This window comes from Leucoraja erinacea, chromosome 9 (assembly GCF_028641065.1).
Source record: "Leucoraja erinacea ecotype New England chromosome 9, Leri_hhj_1, whole genome shotgun sequence".
Lineage (NCBI taxonomy): Eukaryota > Metazoa > Chordata > Chondrichthyes > Rajiformes > Rajidae > Leucoraja > Leucoraja erinaceus.
This window is the reverse complement of record NC_073385.1, coordinates 35,625,750-35,640,740: the sequence shown is the minus strand read 5'-3', so window position 1 is coordinate 35,640,740 and position 14,991 is coordinate 35,625,750. Positions and strand designations below refer to the sequence as shown.

The following is a 14,991-nucleotide window of genomic DNA, read 5'->3' as shown; positions in this document are numbered from 1 at the left end:
GAGTGATGTGATGCCAAGATTTGGTGTGGGTGATGAGTAAGGCGGCTGCGTTCTGGACCAGTTGGAGTCGGTTGATGTAGGTAGAGCTGATGCCAAGGAGAAGTGAGTTGCAGTAGTCCAGTCGGGAGGAGATGAAGGCATGGATGAGTCTTTCAGCAGCAGGAGGTGTGAGAGAGGATGATGATGATGATAGGTGGAGGGGCACATATGGAGGTGGAGAGAAAGCAGGGACTCTGCAGAAGGACTTGGACAAGTTGGGAGACTGGGCTAAGAAGTGTCACATGGAATACTGCAAAGCAAAGTGTAGACTCATGCATTTTGGTAGTAGGAATAAAGACGTAGACTATTTTCTAAATCGGGAGAGAATTCAGAAATCGGAGATGCAAGGGGACTTGGAAGTGCTAGTATAGGATTCCCAAAAAGTTAATTTGCAAGTCGAATTGTTAGTAAGGAAGGCAAATGCAATGCTAGCATTTATTTTGAGAGGACTAGAATATAAAAACAGCGATATAATGCTGAGGCTTTATAAAGCACTGGTCAGACTGCATTTGGAGTATTGTGAGCAGTTTTGGGCCCCATATCTGAGGAAGGATGTGCTGGGATTGGAGAGGGTCCAGGCGAACCTTTGTGAAAATGATTCCAGGAATGATTGGGTTAACATATGATAAATGGCACTGTGCCTGTACTCACTGGAGTTTAGAAGGATGAGTGCGGAACCTCATTGAACCTTACTGACTTGTGAAAGGCCTGAATAGAGTGGATGTGGAGAGGATGTTTCCATTAGCAGGAGAGTCCAGAGGCCAGACGCCATAGCCTCAGAGTAAAAGGATTTACCTTTCGAAATGAGATGAGGAAGAATTTCTTTAGTCAGAGGGTGGTGAATGTGTGGAAATCATTGCCACACATGGCTGTCATTGGGTATTTTTAAGGGGCAAATTGACAGATTCTTGATTAGTAAGGGAGGGTGACAGGGGTAATGGTCAGAAGGCAGGAAGATGCAGTTGAGAGGGAAGGATAGATCAGCCATGATTGAATGGCAGTAGACTTCATGGGCCAAATAGCCTAATTCTGCTCCTATAACTTGTGTTTTGTGCTGCCTATTCCAACTGCCTAAACCAACTCAGTGTGAGACAGTAAGCCTACAAGCATAGAATTTCTAGCTCATATCTGCATTCTGCATTTTAATGCACAAGCACATAATGGAGGACACTGAAGAGTCGCTACAAATCTCCTGGCTGAAAACGTATATATTTTGGTTGATATTTATTTTGTGCAATGCACTATGCCACCATTTAACCATACTAAATATATGAATTCATATCGTTGGTCTTAATTTGAGCTGGATTGAATGTATTAAAAAAATGCCTTAAGGGCCTATCCCACTTTCATGGCCTAATTGACGACCTCTGCCGAGTTTGCCCTTGACTCATACTCGCAGCTTGGGCGTCACGAGGTCGTGGGAGGTCGTAGGTTGGTCGTAGCAGGTTGTGAAGCTAGTCGTAGGTACTCATGGGATTAAGTAGGTCGGGGCTTTTTTTTTTATCATGGTGAAAAATGTCCACGAGTAAAAAAGGTTGTGAATTAGGTCGTGAAAGTAGGACAGGCCCTTCAGCAATATAATACAAACATTTACATCAGCCTGCAATCATGACTTGATATACCAATGGTTTAACCAAATAAAGGATGGTGTTAAATATTCTTTATTGAATACTTACAATTTTAGATTGCGTACCCTTAGCTGAGATGTTGGCTACATTTAATCCATCAATTACAACATCAAAAGGGAGACGATTCTTCACAAAGGACTGAAAATGTTGCAATTCCTAAACAAAAATCGAAAACATACATTTTGCAAATAGATTATAAAACTGTATTATATTTAGACTACAAAAACCTGTGGAATAATTTATTGGCAAATGTACACATCTTTGCTGTAATCTTGAGCGAAAACAAATCCTGGAAGACCACAGTAGGTCAGGCAACATTTGTGGGGGAAAAGGGACAATGTGTCACATCGGGATTCTTCTTCACTCTGAATTGTGTATCATAGATTAACTTTCATACAGTAAAATGAATTCTCTATCAGAGATGTTAATTTGTGCATAGCATGTTAAAAATATTCTGATTAAGTGACATCCTCAACTTCACCAACACAATTTTGAGTGTAAGAGTCACACAACCCAACCTCACTCCCATATACTCCATTTATATTTAACGTTACTTGGCAAGGCACCAGATTAATCAAGGATGATTCTCACCCTGGGCACTCCCTTTTCCACACACTCTCATCAGGCAAGAAGAATAGAAGTGGGAAAACACATACCTCCAGATTCAGGGATAGTTTCTTTCCAGCTGTTATCAGGCAACGGAACCATCCTATCACCAACTAGAGAGCAGTGCTGACCTGCCATCTACCTCATTGGAACCCTCGGACTATCTTTAATGAGAATTTACTGGACTTTATTGTGCACTAAACTTTATTCCCCTTATCCTTTATCTGTACACTGAATGGCTTGATTGTAATCATGTGTAGTTTTTCCACTGACTTGATAATAGCACACAACAAAAAAGCCTTTCACTACACCTCGATACAGGTAGCAATAAACTAAAACACCAGAGACACCAATCATGGTATTGCACCTCATTGAAGTTTAGAGGTATGATCTGAAATTTTAAGAATAAAACCTACTAGCCTGTTATACAGCTATGTAGTACCTCAATGTTCTTCAAAAAAATTAATCTTTCATTCTCACCCTGAATGACCTAAATATAGCCCAATAACTATCACGTTGTTGAGTCTAAACTACCCTCTGCAGCCTAACAATCCATTGGCAATTAAAAATGAGCAATAACTGGAGAAGCTGATTAGACGAGCAGGACTTTAAAAAATGCCAGACAATTAACGAAGCCCCACAGTTAATGAGGTGAGGTGAGCTTCAATTGGAGAAACTCAAAGCAGTTAGCATCCTGGAGTGACTGCTCCTAGTGAGTGTATAAAAGAAAGGTAGATACAAGTGAAGTGATTGTAATGGGAGCGGGCAAGTACCAGGCTCTGGTTCGAGGGGCAGGCAAGTGTTGGACTGTGGTTGGAGAGGCTTTGATGCAGAGGGTAATGATGGGATAAGGTGCAGTCTGTTTTTTCCTTTTCATAGAAACATAGAAATTAGGTGCAGGAGTGGGCCATCCGGTCCTTCGAGCCTGCACCGCCATTCAATATGATCATGGCTGATCATCCAACTCAGTATCCCGTACCTGCTTTCTCTCCATACCCTCTGATCCCCTTAGCCACAAGGGCCACATCTAACTCCCTCTTAAATATAGCCAATGAACTGGCCTCGACGACCCTCTGTGGCAGAGAGTTCCAGAGATTCATCACTCTGTGTGAAAAAAGTTCTTCTCATATCGGTTTTAAAGGATTTCCCCCTTATCCTTAAGCTGTGACCCCTTGTCCTGGACTTCCCCAACATCAGGAGCAAACTTCCTGCATCTAGCCTGTCCAACCCCTTAAGAATTTTGTAAGTTTCTATACTTCATTTGTAACTTTCCCTTTGCAGTACAGATGGCAGTTAGGTCAGTTGTATGCTCTTCCTGCAGGATGTGGGAAGTCGGGGACATTTTCAATGATATAGTCACAAAGTGTTAGAATAACTCAGTGGGCCAGGCAGCATCTTTGGAGGAGAAGGATGTGATGTTTTGGGTCGGAACCCTTCTTTAGACTAAAAAGGGGAGGGAACTAGTAGAACGACTAGGGTGGGGGAAGAGAGGAAATGCAGGGGTTACTTGAATTTAGAGGAATTGCCATTCATACCACTACCAAAGCAAAATATGAGGATATGTGGAGGCGGCCCAGGACAGAAAGGTCAGCAGTTTGGGAATGGGAAAGGGAGTTAAAGTGTTTGGCAACCAGTAGATCGCGTAGGCCAAGGCAGACTGAGCACAAGTGTTCAGCAAAAACTACGGACTCCAGTCTGAAGATGGTTCCCAACCTGAAACGTCACCCATCCTTTTTTCTCCAGAGATGCTGCCTGACCTGCTGAGTTACTGCAGTGCTGTGTCTATCTTTGGTATAAACCATCATCTGCAGTTCTTTGTTTCTACATAAGCATATTTGTTCAACTTGTTCAACATTTATTCAACTTTCTCTTACCTGAAATCGAACAATATTAACCTTGTCAACAGCACCTCGTATTATTTCTTCTGAGAGCAATTAGTTCTCCAATTTCTGGTAACACCACCCCCTCTTTTCCTGTGCCCCATCGCCCAGGTCATCCCACTCCTTCTGACCCTACTTCCACCCCCACACTCCCAAATGGCTACACTTTCACTTGCCTGGCTTTGTCCTGTCCCCTCTTTTTTTTTCCAGTGTTTTCCTTCTTACTATAATCAGTCTGAAGGGTTCTCACCCATAACGTCATTCCCTCCACAGATGCTGCCTAACTGACTCACTAAGTTATTCCAGTATTTGGTGCTTTATTTAACTTTACTTGTAAAGCTCCTTTGACAAAAGCGCCACCTTCAGTCTAAAGTCAAGAAGGTAAGTGGAGCTCTAAAGTTTCCAGTTTAGGTAGAACTCAAATGTTAAAAACAAACTTGCATGAGTTCAAGGAAACAGTATTTTTTATATCACAATGCTATGAACATTTAATTTTTGTCTGTGGTGTCTCTTGTGACATGTAGAACCTGATACCGGAAATTGGAGGAACAGCACTGGGGAGAGTCTGCATCCTGGTGGCATGAACATTTAATTCTCACAATTCTGTTAACCCTTGCTGTCTCCTCCCCTTCCTACCTCAGCCCTCGGGCTCCTCCACCTCCTTTTTCCTTTCTCCTCCTGCTTGTTCCTTTCTCCAACCCCCCCCCCCCCATCAGTCAGAAGAAGGGTTTTGGCCTGAAACGTTGCCTATCTCCTTCGCTCCATAGATGCTGCTGCACCCGCTGAGTTTCCCCAGCATTTTGTATACCTTCGATTTTCCAGCATCTGCAGTTCCTTCTTAAACACTCTGAAGTCCAGTTTGTCAATCTATCCAATGGTCTCTCAAACCAGAAAATGAAATGGTTGCCACAAAAGATCATAAATGCCAAGTATGCATTATATTCAGTGGTTAGGTGTCTCTGACACTTAAGAGTCATTCACCATAATTAGCCAAAACAAGTCTATGGGAGGGGAGGGAATCAAAACCAGCGACCACTGGTGTGGAGTCAATGATGAGGCATCATCTGTATATTGTATTGGTGCATCCCTCGATTCCTTCCATTACGCTGTGTTTCAATTCCATTTCATCTAGATAATGGTTTTACACCCACAATATGAATGGCATCTGTTGTTTCATTACATGACCAAATGATTTAACTGTTTTGTGGTGATTTTGCAGTTTGAGAATTTGATGGTGCCTGTCACATTTTCTAACCTGGAAAGAGCTTGAATCGCAACAAAAAGCAAATGAAGGAACGTGACCAAGCATTGGTAGCCGCTCTTCAATTGATACATCAATAATATGCAACAGAATATCGAAACCTACGTTCTTGCATACCATTCAGTGGGGAAATCTTGGCCTTTCCCATGTGAGACCACACCTGGAGTATTGTGTGCAGTTTTGGTCTCCAAATTTAGGGAAGAACATTATTGCTATTGAGGGAGTGCAGCGTAGGTTCACAGGGTTAATTCCCGGGATGGCGGGACTGTCATATGCTGATAGAATGGAGCGGCTGGGATTGTATACTCTGGAATTTAGAAGGATGAGAGGTGATCTTATTGAAACATATAAGATCATAAAGGGTTTGGACATGCTAAAGGCAGGAAACATGTTCCCGATGTTGTGGGAGTCCAGAACCAGGGGTAACAGTTTAAGAATAAGGGGTAAGCCATTTAGAATGGAGATGAGGAAACACTTTTTCACACAGAGAGTTGTGAGTCTGCGGAATTCTCTCCCTCAGAGGGCGGTGGAGGCCGGTTCTCTGAATACTTTCAAGAGAGAGCGAAATAGGGCTCTTAAAGATAGTGGAGTCAGGGTATATGGGGAGAAGGCAGGAACGGGTACAGATTGGGGATGATCAGTCATGATCACATTGAATGGCGGTGCTGGCTCGAAGGGCCGAATGGCCTACTCCTGCACCTATTGTCTATTGTGAATGAAAGGAAATTCCAAATTTTCCCACATGCATGCGTAAACTCAGAAAGGCAAAAAATGCTTAGAACATTTCCTTTGGATATTCACCACTGCACTCTAGTTCAATTCCTGATAGAATCCCCAATGAGGGATTTCAAAGTTATGGCAATTCATCATCCTGCAATTCGCCATTCTTTCAATGGAGAAAAACAATTGCAAGGGAATTAGTCTTAACAAAGTTAATTCAACATTTTTTTCGATTTGTTTGAATTTCAATGTATTTAATACAGTAGGTTTGAGCAATTTGACTGCATTTGACTTCCAGCAACAATCAAAACAAAGTTTCTCGATAACTAAGTGTATGCCTGGCGTAAAATACAGTCTTTTAGCATTTTTATACAATTTGCTTACCTCAGGAGTCGTCTTCTTAAAAACATCTCTCCCTTGTATAACATCATTCATCACACAATCTCTTAATATATTGTACTCTTCATCACTTAGCTGAATGGATTCTAGCAATGTGTTGCATTTGTGGCATTCCCCACTGTAACAAAAAGTTTCAATTTCATTAGTTTTACATAGGGATGTGATTCTAAAACTTTATTGGCGAAGCCCATCATTTACAATCAATACACTAAACTGTTGTTTTCACTATATTTTATGGGAGAATTCCGTTTTTTTAATTATGCAAGATATTGATACGGCATAGATATTTATAAGATATCATGCCATACCAAATCATTTGCCCAATATTGGCAAACACCGCCGAACAGGAAATATAATCCCACAAGACTTTCATTGGTAATTTTCCATTGCATACACATTTTTAATGACCTGCAGAGTTTGACCTGGAGATTAGACTACCCTTTCAACATGCACATTAATATTCTTGCATGGGATGCATGGCCGAAGGGGGGTTTGCGTTGGGTACGGTCGCACCCCCCCCCCCCCCCCCCCCTTTTCCAAGAATAAAAACAAATCCTGAGAAAAAAAATTAAAAATTGGAGCGCAATCAGCGGGATAATTTGGAAAAGAAAATATGTGACCATCCGCCCCTGCGCAGTTGGGGGAAGCTGGTGACGTGGGAGCAATGTAAAATGACGCCATCTCTCTCTGCGCGCGCGCGCAGTGGGCAGGATCAGATCACCGCCAATTTCACTGCATCACCTTGACGCCCCGGGCCTAGTTTGGGTGAGTGTGGCCGTGAAATATTGCGTTGCGGGGAGGGGGGATCTGTTTGTTTTATATCAGGGGTGTTTAAACTACCCACGAAGGGTCCAATCCAACAGCGGGATGATTTGGGTAAAAAAAAAAAAAGGAGTGCCCGTTTCTCCATGCCTGGGGGGGGGGGGGGGGGGGCTGGCGGCTGTCTGTCTGTCCGCCCGTCGGAGCCTCGCCGCCGATGGTCCGGGGAGATCGTTCTCCCACTCCCGGCGGGAAGCCGGAACGACTGACTCTGAACAGTCCTGGCAGTGGCTGTGACCCGACACTAGGCGCCGCTCCGGCCGGGGCCCCACCCCCCCCCCCCCCCCCCCCCCCCAGTCCCTTGCCCCCTCCCCCGCCGCAGACCCTCGCTTTGTCGGCGGCGGTGGCGACAGCTGTAGTGCTGGGTGACGGAGGGTCAGAGTGAATGACAGGCCTCGCACAGCAGCAGCGACCACGGTGGCTCCACCTCCTCCCGCACCCCACCCTGGTATTTTATATGAAATAAAATAGTAGAGCAAAATGAGGCTACAGACTTTTGGTTATTGAGTAGAGCTACTACGAATGGAAAGTCTTGCTGTTGCGGCTTTGACAGTCCGGAGTCGCCTTCCAGAGAGAAGTGCTTCAAAGAATTTGTGGCCAGGGTGAGAGGGGTCAGAGATGATCTTACCCACTCGCTTCCTGGCCCTTGCAGTGTACAGTTCGTCAATGGGGGGAAGATTGCAGCCAACAACCTTCTCAGCTGATCGGACAATTCGTTGCAGCCTCCGGATGTCGTGCTTGGTGGCTGAGCCAAACCAGACCATGATGGAGTAGGTGAGGACAGACTCTGCGATGGCAGTATAGAATTGGACCATCATTGCCTGTGGTAGATTGTGTTTCCTCGGGTGCCGCTGGAAATACATCCTCTGTTGGGCCTTTTTGACTGTGGAGTCGATCGTGGTCCCCCATTTCAGGTCTTTGCTTCCAAGGAACTTAAAATACTCCACATATGTGACTGTGGTGTTGTTGTTGGTGAGTGGGGGGAGGGGGAGCTCTCCTAAAGTCTACTATCAATTCTACTGTCTTAAGACCATTGAGTTCCAGGTTGTTACGAAGACACTAGGATGCCAGGTGTGTCACTTCCTGTCTGTAGGCAGATTCCTCCCTATCCTGGAAAAGCCCAATCAAGGTTGTGTCAGCCGCAAATTTGAGAAGCTTGACAGAGGAGTCTGTGTAGGTGCAGTCGTTGGTGTAGAGAGAGTATGCAGCCTTGCGGTGCTCCTATGCTGTGGGTCTGAGGTGCTTTCCCAGCCTCACATACTGTTTCTTGTCTGTCAGGAAGTTGGTGATCCACTGACAGAGGGGTTCAGGTACAGTCAACTTGGAGAGTTTAGAGTGTAGTAGCTCTGGCACAATGGTGTTGAATGCAGAGCTAAAATCAACAAACAAAATCCTGGCGGTCCAGATGATGGAGGATGAAGTGTTATCCACTGATTCTATTGGCCCGGTATGCAAACTGCAGAGGGTCCAGCAGGGGGTTTGTGATATTTTTCAGCTTGGCCAGCACAAGTCTTTCAAGGGTCTTCATGACTACAGAAGTCAGTGCGACAGGCCTGTAGTCATTAAGACCAGTAATCCGTGTATTTTTGGGAACATGGACAATAGTGGAGACTTTGAAGCAGGCAGGGACATTACAGGTTTGCAGGGACTGGTTGAAAATGTCTGGGTAGACCGGTGCCAGTTGTTCGCTAGACAATAGGTGCAGGAGTAGGCCATTCGGCCCTTCGAGCCTGCACCGCCATTCAATTGGCACAGATTGACAAAGTGGTGGTTGTGGAGGAGTGGGTGGGGAAGGGTCCAGTCTTTGCAAACTGGTCAGCTGTCCAAGGAGCGGGGACCTTTCCTCTTGTAGCTGGTGATTTCTTGCAAGCCCTTCCAAACTGAAGAAGAGTCACTAGCTGGGAACTTGCTCCTCAACTTCTCAGAGTACCTTTCCTTGGAAGCTCTGATTCCTCTTTTCAGCTTGTACTTCGCCTGCCTGTAGAGGTCTGCATCTCCCTGTAGGCTTCATCTTTAGACTGGCGGGGCTGTCTGAGTTCTGTTGTGAACCAGGGCTTGTCATTGTTGAACCAGATCCGGGTCCTAGTGGGAATACAACTGTCCTCACAATAGCTGACATATGATGTCACAGTATCTGTATACTCATCGAGGCTTGTGGTGGCTTCCCTGAACACATTCCATTCAGTGCAGTCAAAGCAGGACTGTACGTTTTCAATCCCGCTTGTCCACCTTTTCATTGACCACAGGCTGAGCAGATTTTAGTTTCTACCTGTAGGTCAGAATAAGGTGAACAAAACAATGATCAGAGGGACCCAGAGCCGCCCGAGAAACAGAGCGATATGCATTCTTGATTGAAGTCTGACAGTGATCGAGTGTTCTCTCCTCTCTGGTGTGGCAGGTAACATGAAGTCTGTACTTTGGAAGGTCTCGGCTGAGGTTAGCCATGTTAAAGTCCCCCAAAACAATGACCATGGAGTACGGGAAGTCGCTCTCTACCCTCATTACCTGGTCAACGAGTTGCGTTTGCACCTCACGTATGCAGACAAGATACAAGATACATTTATTTGTCACATGTGCCAATTGGCACAGTGAAATGTAATCACCATACAGTAAAAGTAAAGAACACAACATAGAGTTGATAGAATTCAACATAAAACATCCCCACACAGCAGAATCAAAGTTTCCCATTGTGAGAGAAGGCACCAAAGTCAGTCCCCTTCCTCTAATAATGTTCCCCAATGTTCACCCGTGGTCGGGGCCTCCCCGAGCCCTCCGTAGTCGCCGCTACGGGCGGCCCGATGTTCAGGCCCGCTCGCCGGGGTGATGTAAGTCCGACGTCGGGGCTGGGAGACCTCCTCAGCGGCCTGGACATCAGAGTCGGCCAACTCCTACCAGAGTCCACGGCTCCAAAGTCCGCAGGCCGTGCTGGGGGATGTAAACTCCAGCGAGAATAAAAGAGGTTTAATTCCCTCGGAGAATAAAAGTGTTTGCAGTTTATAAAGAAGGATTCTAGATTGGGGGAACAGAGGTTAGACAATTCCGTTATGTCGCAGCACCAGACATGGTTTATTATAGAAGCATATTCCAACGCCTCTTGATTTTCCCGCTGCCTCTGCTTCACAGTCTGCTCCATGTAGTTGGAATCCATTGCAAATAAGGTAGTAGTTTACTTTTTAATTTAATTTTAAGAGAATAAATAAATTCACAGCTTTAGCAATTAAACTGATTGAATAAAAATCATACATATTAATGATCGGAACGCCTGTTGATGTTTAGTAGAGAGTAGAGTGTTTAATTTGTTCATGATATATGTATTTTTATTTCTATTTATTTTTTACTGCACACTGAATGGACACTGGTTGAGCAACGTTTTTTTGTTTCCTCTGGGTATGTGAGTACTCGGGAAAATGACAATAAAGATATACTATACTATACTATTTAAATACTTCCCATCATAAAATGTTCATACCTGTATTCAATAGTTGTTTTGTGTCCTTCCCACACCTTACCTGGGAGGCTGAAATTGAAATATTGTGATAAATAAAATAGTTATAATAAATTAAAACAAACTTTAAAACATTTGTTAATATAAGAATCGTAAAAGTTATTTCTTCACAATATTTTACCTTGCCCTCAAATTCCAGTGACTTGTACAGGGTGCATTAAGATGACAACTAACAATGTAGATGGCCAGAAAATATACGAGCTCTGTGTAATTTTGGCCCATCAAATGAAGAGACCGTGCAAGGATTTTATTATGGCAAGAAATTTTGTGATGATCACTATGAATGCATAAGCAAATATCCATAATTTTAAGCATGGTCAACTTCCAATTTCAACAACAATCACATGACATCAATTATTAAGTGAATTTAGACCTCTCCACGTCTGATGAGCATATGTACAGTAAAGCTTTATCAATGGGTGCAGCAGCATCTATGGAGCAAAGGAAATAGGCAACGTTTCGGGCCAAAACCCTTCTTCAGATTGATGTTGGGGGGTGGGGGGGGGGGGGGGAGAGAGAAGAAAGGAGAAAGGACGAGGAGGAGCCCGAGGGCTGAGGGAGAGCTGAGAAGGGGAGGAGTCAGCAAGAGCTACCGGAAATTGGAGAATTCAATGTTTATGCCGCTAGGGTGCATGAGGTGCTGTTCCTCCAATTTCCAGTGGTGCTCACTCTGGCCATGGAGGAGGCCCAGGACAGAGAGGTCGGATTCGGGATGGGAGGGGGAGTTGAAGTGCTGAGCCATCGGGAGGACAGGGGGGGAGATGGGAAGATGTGGCAAGTGGTGGGGTCACGTTGGAGGTGGCGAAAATGACGGAGGACTATTTGTTGTATGTGATGGCTTGTGGGGTGAAAGGCGAGGACTCGGGGGACTCTGCCCTTGTTATGAGTAGGGGGGTGTGGAGAGAGAGCAGTGTTACGGGGTATGGAAGAGACCCTGGTGAGAGCCTCATCAATAGTAGGGGAGGGGAACCCCCCCCGTTCCCTGAAGAATGCGGACATTTCCGATGCCCTGGTGTGAAACGCCTCACCCTGGGAGCAGATGCGGCGTAGACGGAGGAATTGGGAGTAGGGGATGGAGTCCTTACAGGAAGCAGGGTGGGAAGAAGTGTAGTCTAGATAGCTATGGGAGTCAGTTTATAGTGGATGTCGGTCAGAACACCTGCGATGGAGATAGTGAGGTCAAGAAAAGGTAGGGAAGTGTCGAAAATGGTCCAGGTGTATTTGAGTGCCGGATGGAAGTTAGTGGTGAAGCGGATGAAGTCAGTCAGTTGTGTGTTGGTGCAGGAGGTAGCACCAAAGCAATCGTCGATGTAGCAGAGGTAGAGGTCAGGGATGGGGCCCTGGTACGCCTTCGAACAAGGATTGTTGGACGCACCCGACAAGAATGCAGGCATAGCTGGGGCCCATGCGCGTGCCCATAGCTACGCCTTGTATTTGGAGGAAATGGGAGCAGTCAAACGAGGTTATTGAGGGTAAGGACCAACTCCGCTAGGCGGAGGAGAGTATCAGTGGACAGGTATAGGTTGATTCTCCGGTCGAGGAAGAACCAGAGGGCTTTGAGACCATCCTGGTGGGGGATGGAGGTGTAGAGTGACTGGACGTCCATGGTGAAGATGAGGGGATGGGGACCTATAGAATGGAATGTCCGGAGACGACGGAGAGTGTCTGGGGTGTCTTGAACATAGGTAGGGAGGGATTTAACCGGGGGGGGGGGGGGGGGATAGGATGCAGTCAAGCTTTGTGGAAATAAGTTTGGTTTTTCCTTGAATGGAGTCGAGGGGGGAGGAGAGCAAGCAGTCCACCCAAGCAGTCGTTTCAGGTGCAACAGAAGTTCACCTGCATCTCCTCCAACCTCATCTATTGCATCCGCTGCTCTAGATGTCCGCTGGTCTACATCGGTGAGACCAAGCGTAGGCTTGGCGATCGTTTCGCCGAACACCTCCGCTCGGTCTGCATTAACCAACCTGATCTCCCAGTGGCTCAGCACTTCAACTCCCCCTCCCATTCCGAATCCGACCTCTCTGTCCTGGGCCTCCTCCATGGCCAGAGTGAGCACCACCGGAAATTGGAGGAGCAGCACCTCATATTCCGCTTGGGCAGTCTGCACCCTAGCGGCATAAACAATTCTCCAATTTCCAGTATCCATTGCTGTCTCCTCCCCTTCTCAGCTCTCCCTCAGCCCTCAGGCTCCTCCTCTTCCTGTCTCGTTTCTTCTCTCCAATAGAGAAGGAACTCAATAGAGTTCCTTCTCTATTGTTTTGAAGCTGTTATACAAAAGATTAGTACAAATGAAGCAATTAACTTAGAAAGTCATGCTACAACGACTCTCGGTTTTATACATTTACTGGAAAATGTGACACCATACCTGCACAACTCAATCAACAGGTCCAATTAATAAAAGAAAAATCAACAGATGGCTTCATTACAAGATAAGAGTAATAACTAAGCTTAGATATTGTTATGTGAAATGCATGTTTAAAGCAAATTAAAAAGCAAGCAAATAACATGAAATGTTGCTAATTCATCTTAGAACGCAACTATAATATAGTAAATATTGCAGAATGGATCAATGATCCTTTTGTGCAGTAATCAAGGAAGGGCTTGCTAAATCAAAACATCGACAAGGGAGTTTTCACCTGACCCACAGCACAACGCATTAAAATGGATATTTGGATTTACCATTAAATCCTAACCAAGATGTCCAAAAGAACATAAGTAATTATTTTTACCTCTCAAACCAGGACTGGATACTGTACAATAAAGTTTCCCCAGGATATATTTGATTGTCTCTCAGGTATGAAAGGATATTCATCATCATATTTTCATATTGCTTATCACACGATGATTTAACACAATGGAAAAATGCTTGCAATGTTTCTTCATTTGGTTGTAGATTTCTGCTTTCCATCTCGTTAAGCAATCTCCAAGCAGTTTCTACTTCTTTGTGCTGAAGTGCGGAAATAATAACATCACCATAATTTCTTGGTGATGGGTTAATCATTTTTTTAATTGAATCCAAAAATATCAAAGCCTCCTTCCAACGATCCGTCTTGCTAAAACCACTGATGAAGAGGCTGTTAGCTCCTATATCCATCGTTTTAAATTTTGTTTTCATAATGGCATACACATCAAGCACCTCGTTTAGATGATGCCCTTGGACACACAGTGCTAAATACTTCAAAAGTAGTTCATATCCAATAGTACCAGTTTCCATTGTCACAAAAACTAAAAGTGATTTAGCCACGTCAATATCAGCATGATTGGACAGCAATTTTTCCATCATGCTTACTTCAAAACGAGTTTTATTGTATGCATCAGCTTTCAGTTTCTTCCATTCATCTATACTCAAAGGGTTTATTGGAATTTGCGTTTTTGCAGTGTTCGCTACCTTTGGAATATCCATCAGTTTATTACCAAGTTTGCTTTTTGCCAATTCGGCTCTTTTTCTGGCAGCCCCTGCAGTAAATAAAGTAAAAGTGCTAGTTGCACCCCTGCGAGTTACTCTTTCTTGTCGAGTACTCGGCGAATCCCTCTTATTGTCACCGTTGTGTCTGGACACGCCTAACATTAAAAACCTCCACGAGGTGCAGGACCACAAAGCAAGGGAGCATGGTAAAAGCTTCGTTGTACCCTGGGCTTTGACCACAGGGGTGAACGCACATTTTAAATGGAGAACAGTCATCAGGCGCCGGGGCAACATATCTGAAGAAGGGTCTCGACCCGAAACGTCACCTATTCCTTTTATCCAGAGATGCTGCGTGACCTGCTGAGTTACTCCAGCATGTTGTGTCCACCTTCGGTGTAAACCAGCATTCTGCAGTTCCTTCCTACATATATCCCCTTGAAACTCAAAATGTCGTAATAAAGATCGGCCCCCAAACACCGCATTTCGCAGGTGAATGGTTGCAATTGCGCAATATCTGAGTGAAAATAAAGGGCTGGAGGAACTCGGGCAGCAAAGGACAGCACAGCACGGTACGGTACGGTACTAGACGGAGGATGCGGACCGCCGACCGTCAGCTCCACCGCGCAACCGCCAACTGTCAGCTCCACCGCGCAACCGCCAACTGTCAGCTCCACCGCGCAACCGCCAACTGTCAGCTCCAACGCGCAACCGCCAACCGTCAGCGCCAC

General features: G+C 45.1%; 1 protein-coding gene across 1 annotated transcript in view; it reads right to left on the bottom strand.

Moving 5' to 3' along the window:
• Window positions 1-14,859, bottom strand: part of prorp (protein only RNase P catalytic subunit) — a 50,145-nt gene extending 35,286 nt beyond the window's left edge. Inside the window, exons 1-4 of the mRNA XM_055640521.1 lie at window positions 13,587-14,859; window positions 10,822-10,869; window positions 6,519-6,651; window positions 1,716-1,823 (exon numbers count right to left, since the gene is read on the bottom strand). Of these exons, the coding sequence (XP_055496496.1) occupies window positions 1,716-1,823; window positions 6,519-6,651; window positions 10,822-10,869; window positions 13,587-14,557 (1,260 nt within the window). The 5' untranslated portion in view covers window positions 14,558-14,859. The remainder of the gene's footprint in view (window positions 1-1,715; window positions 1,824-6,518; window positions 6,652-10,821; window positions 10,870-13,586) is intronic.
• Between the last annotated feature and the right edge of the window lie 132 nt (window positions 14,860-14,991).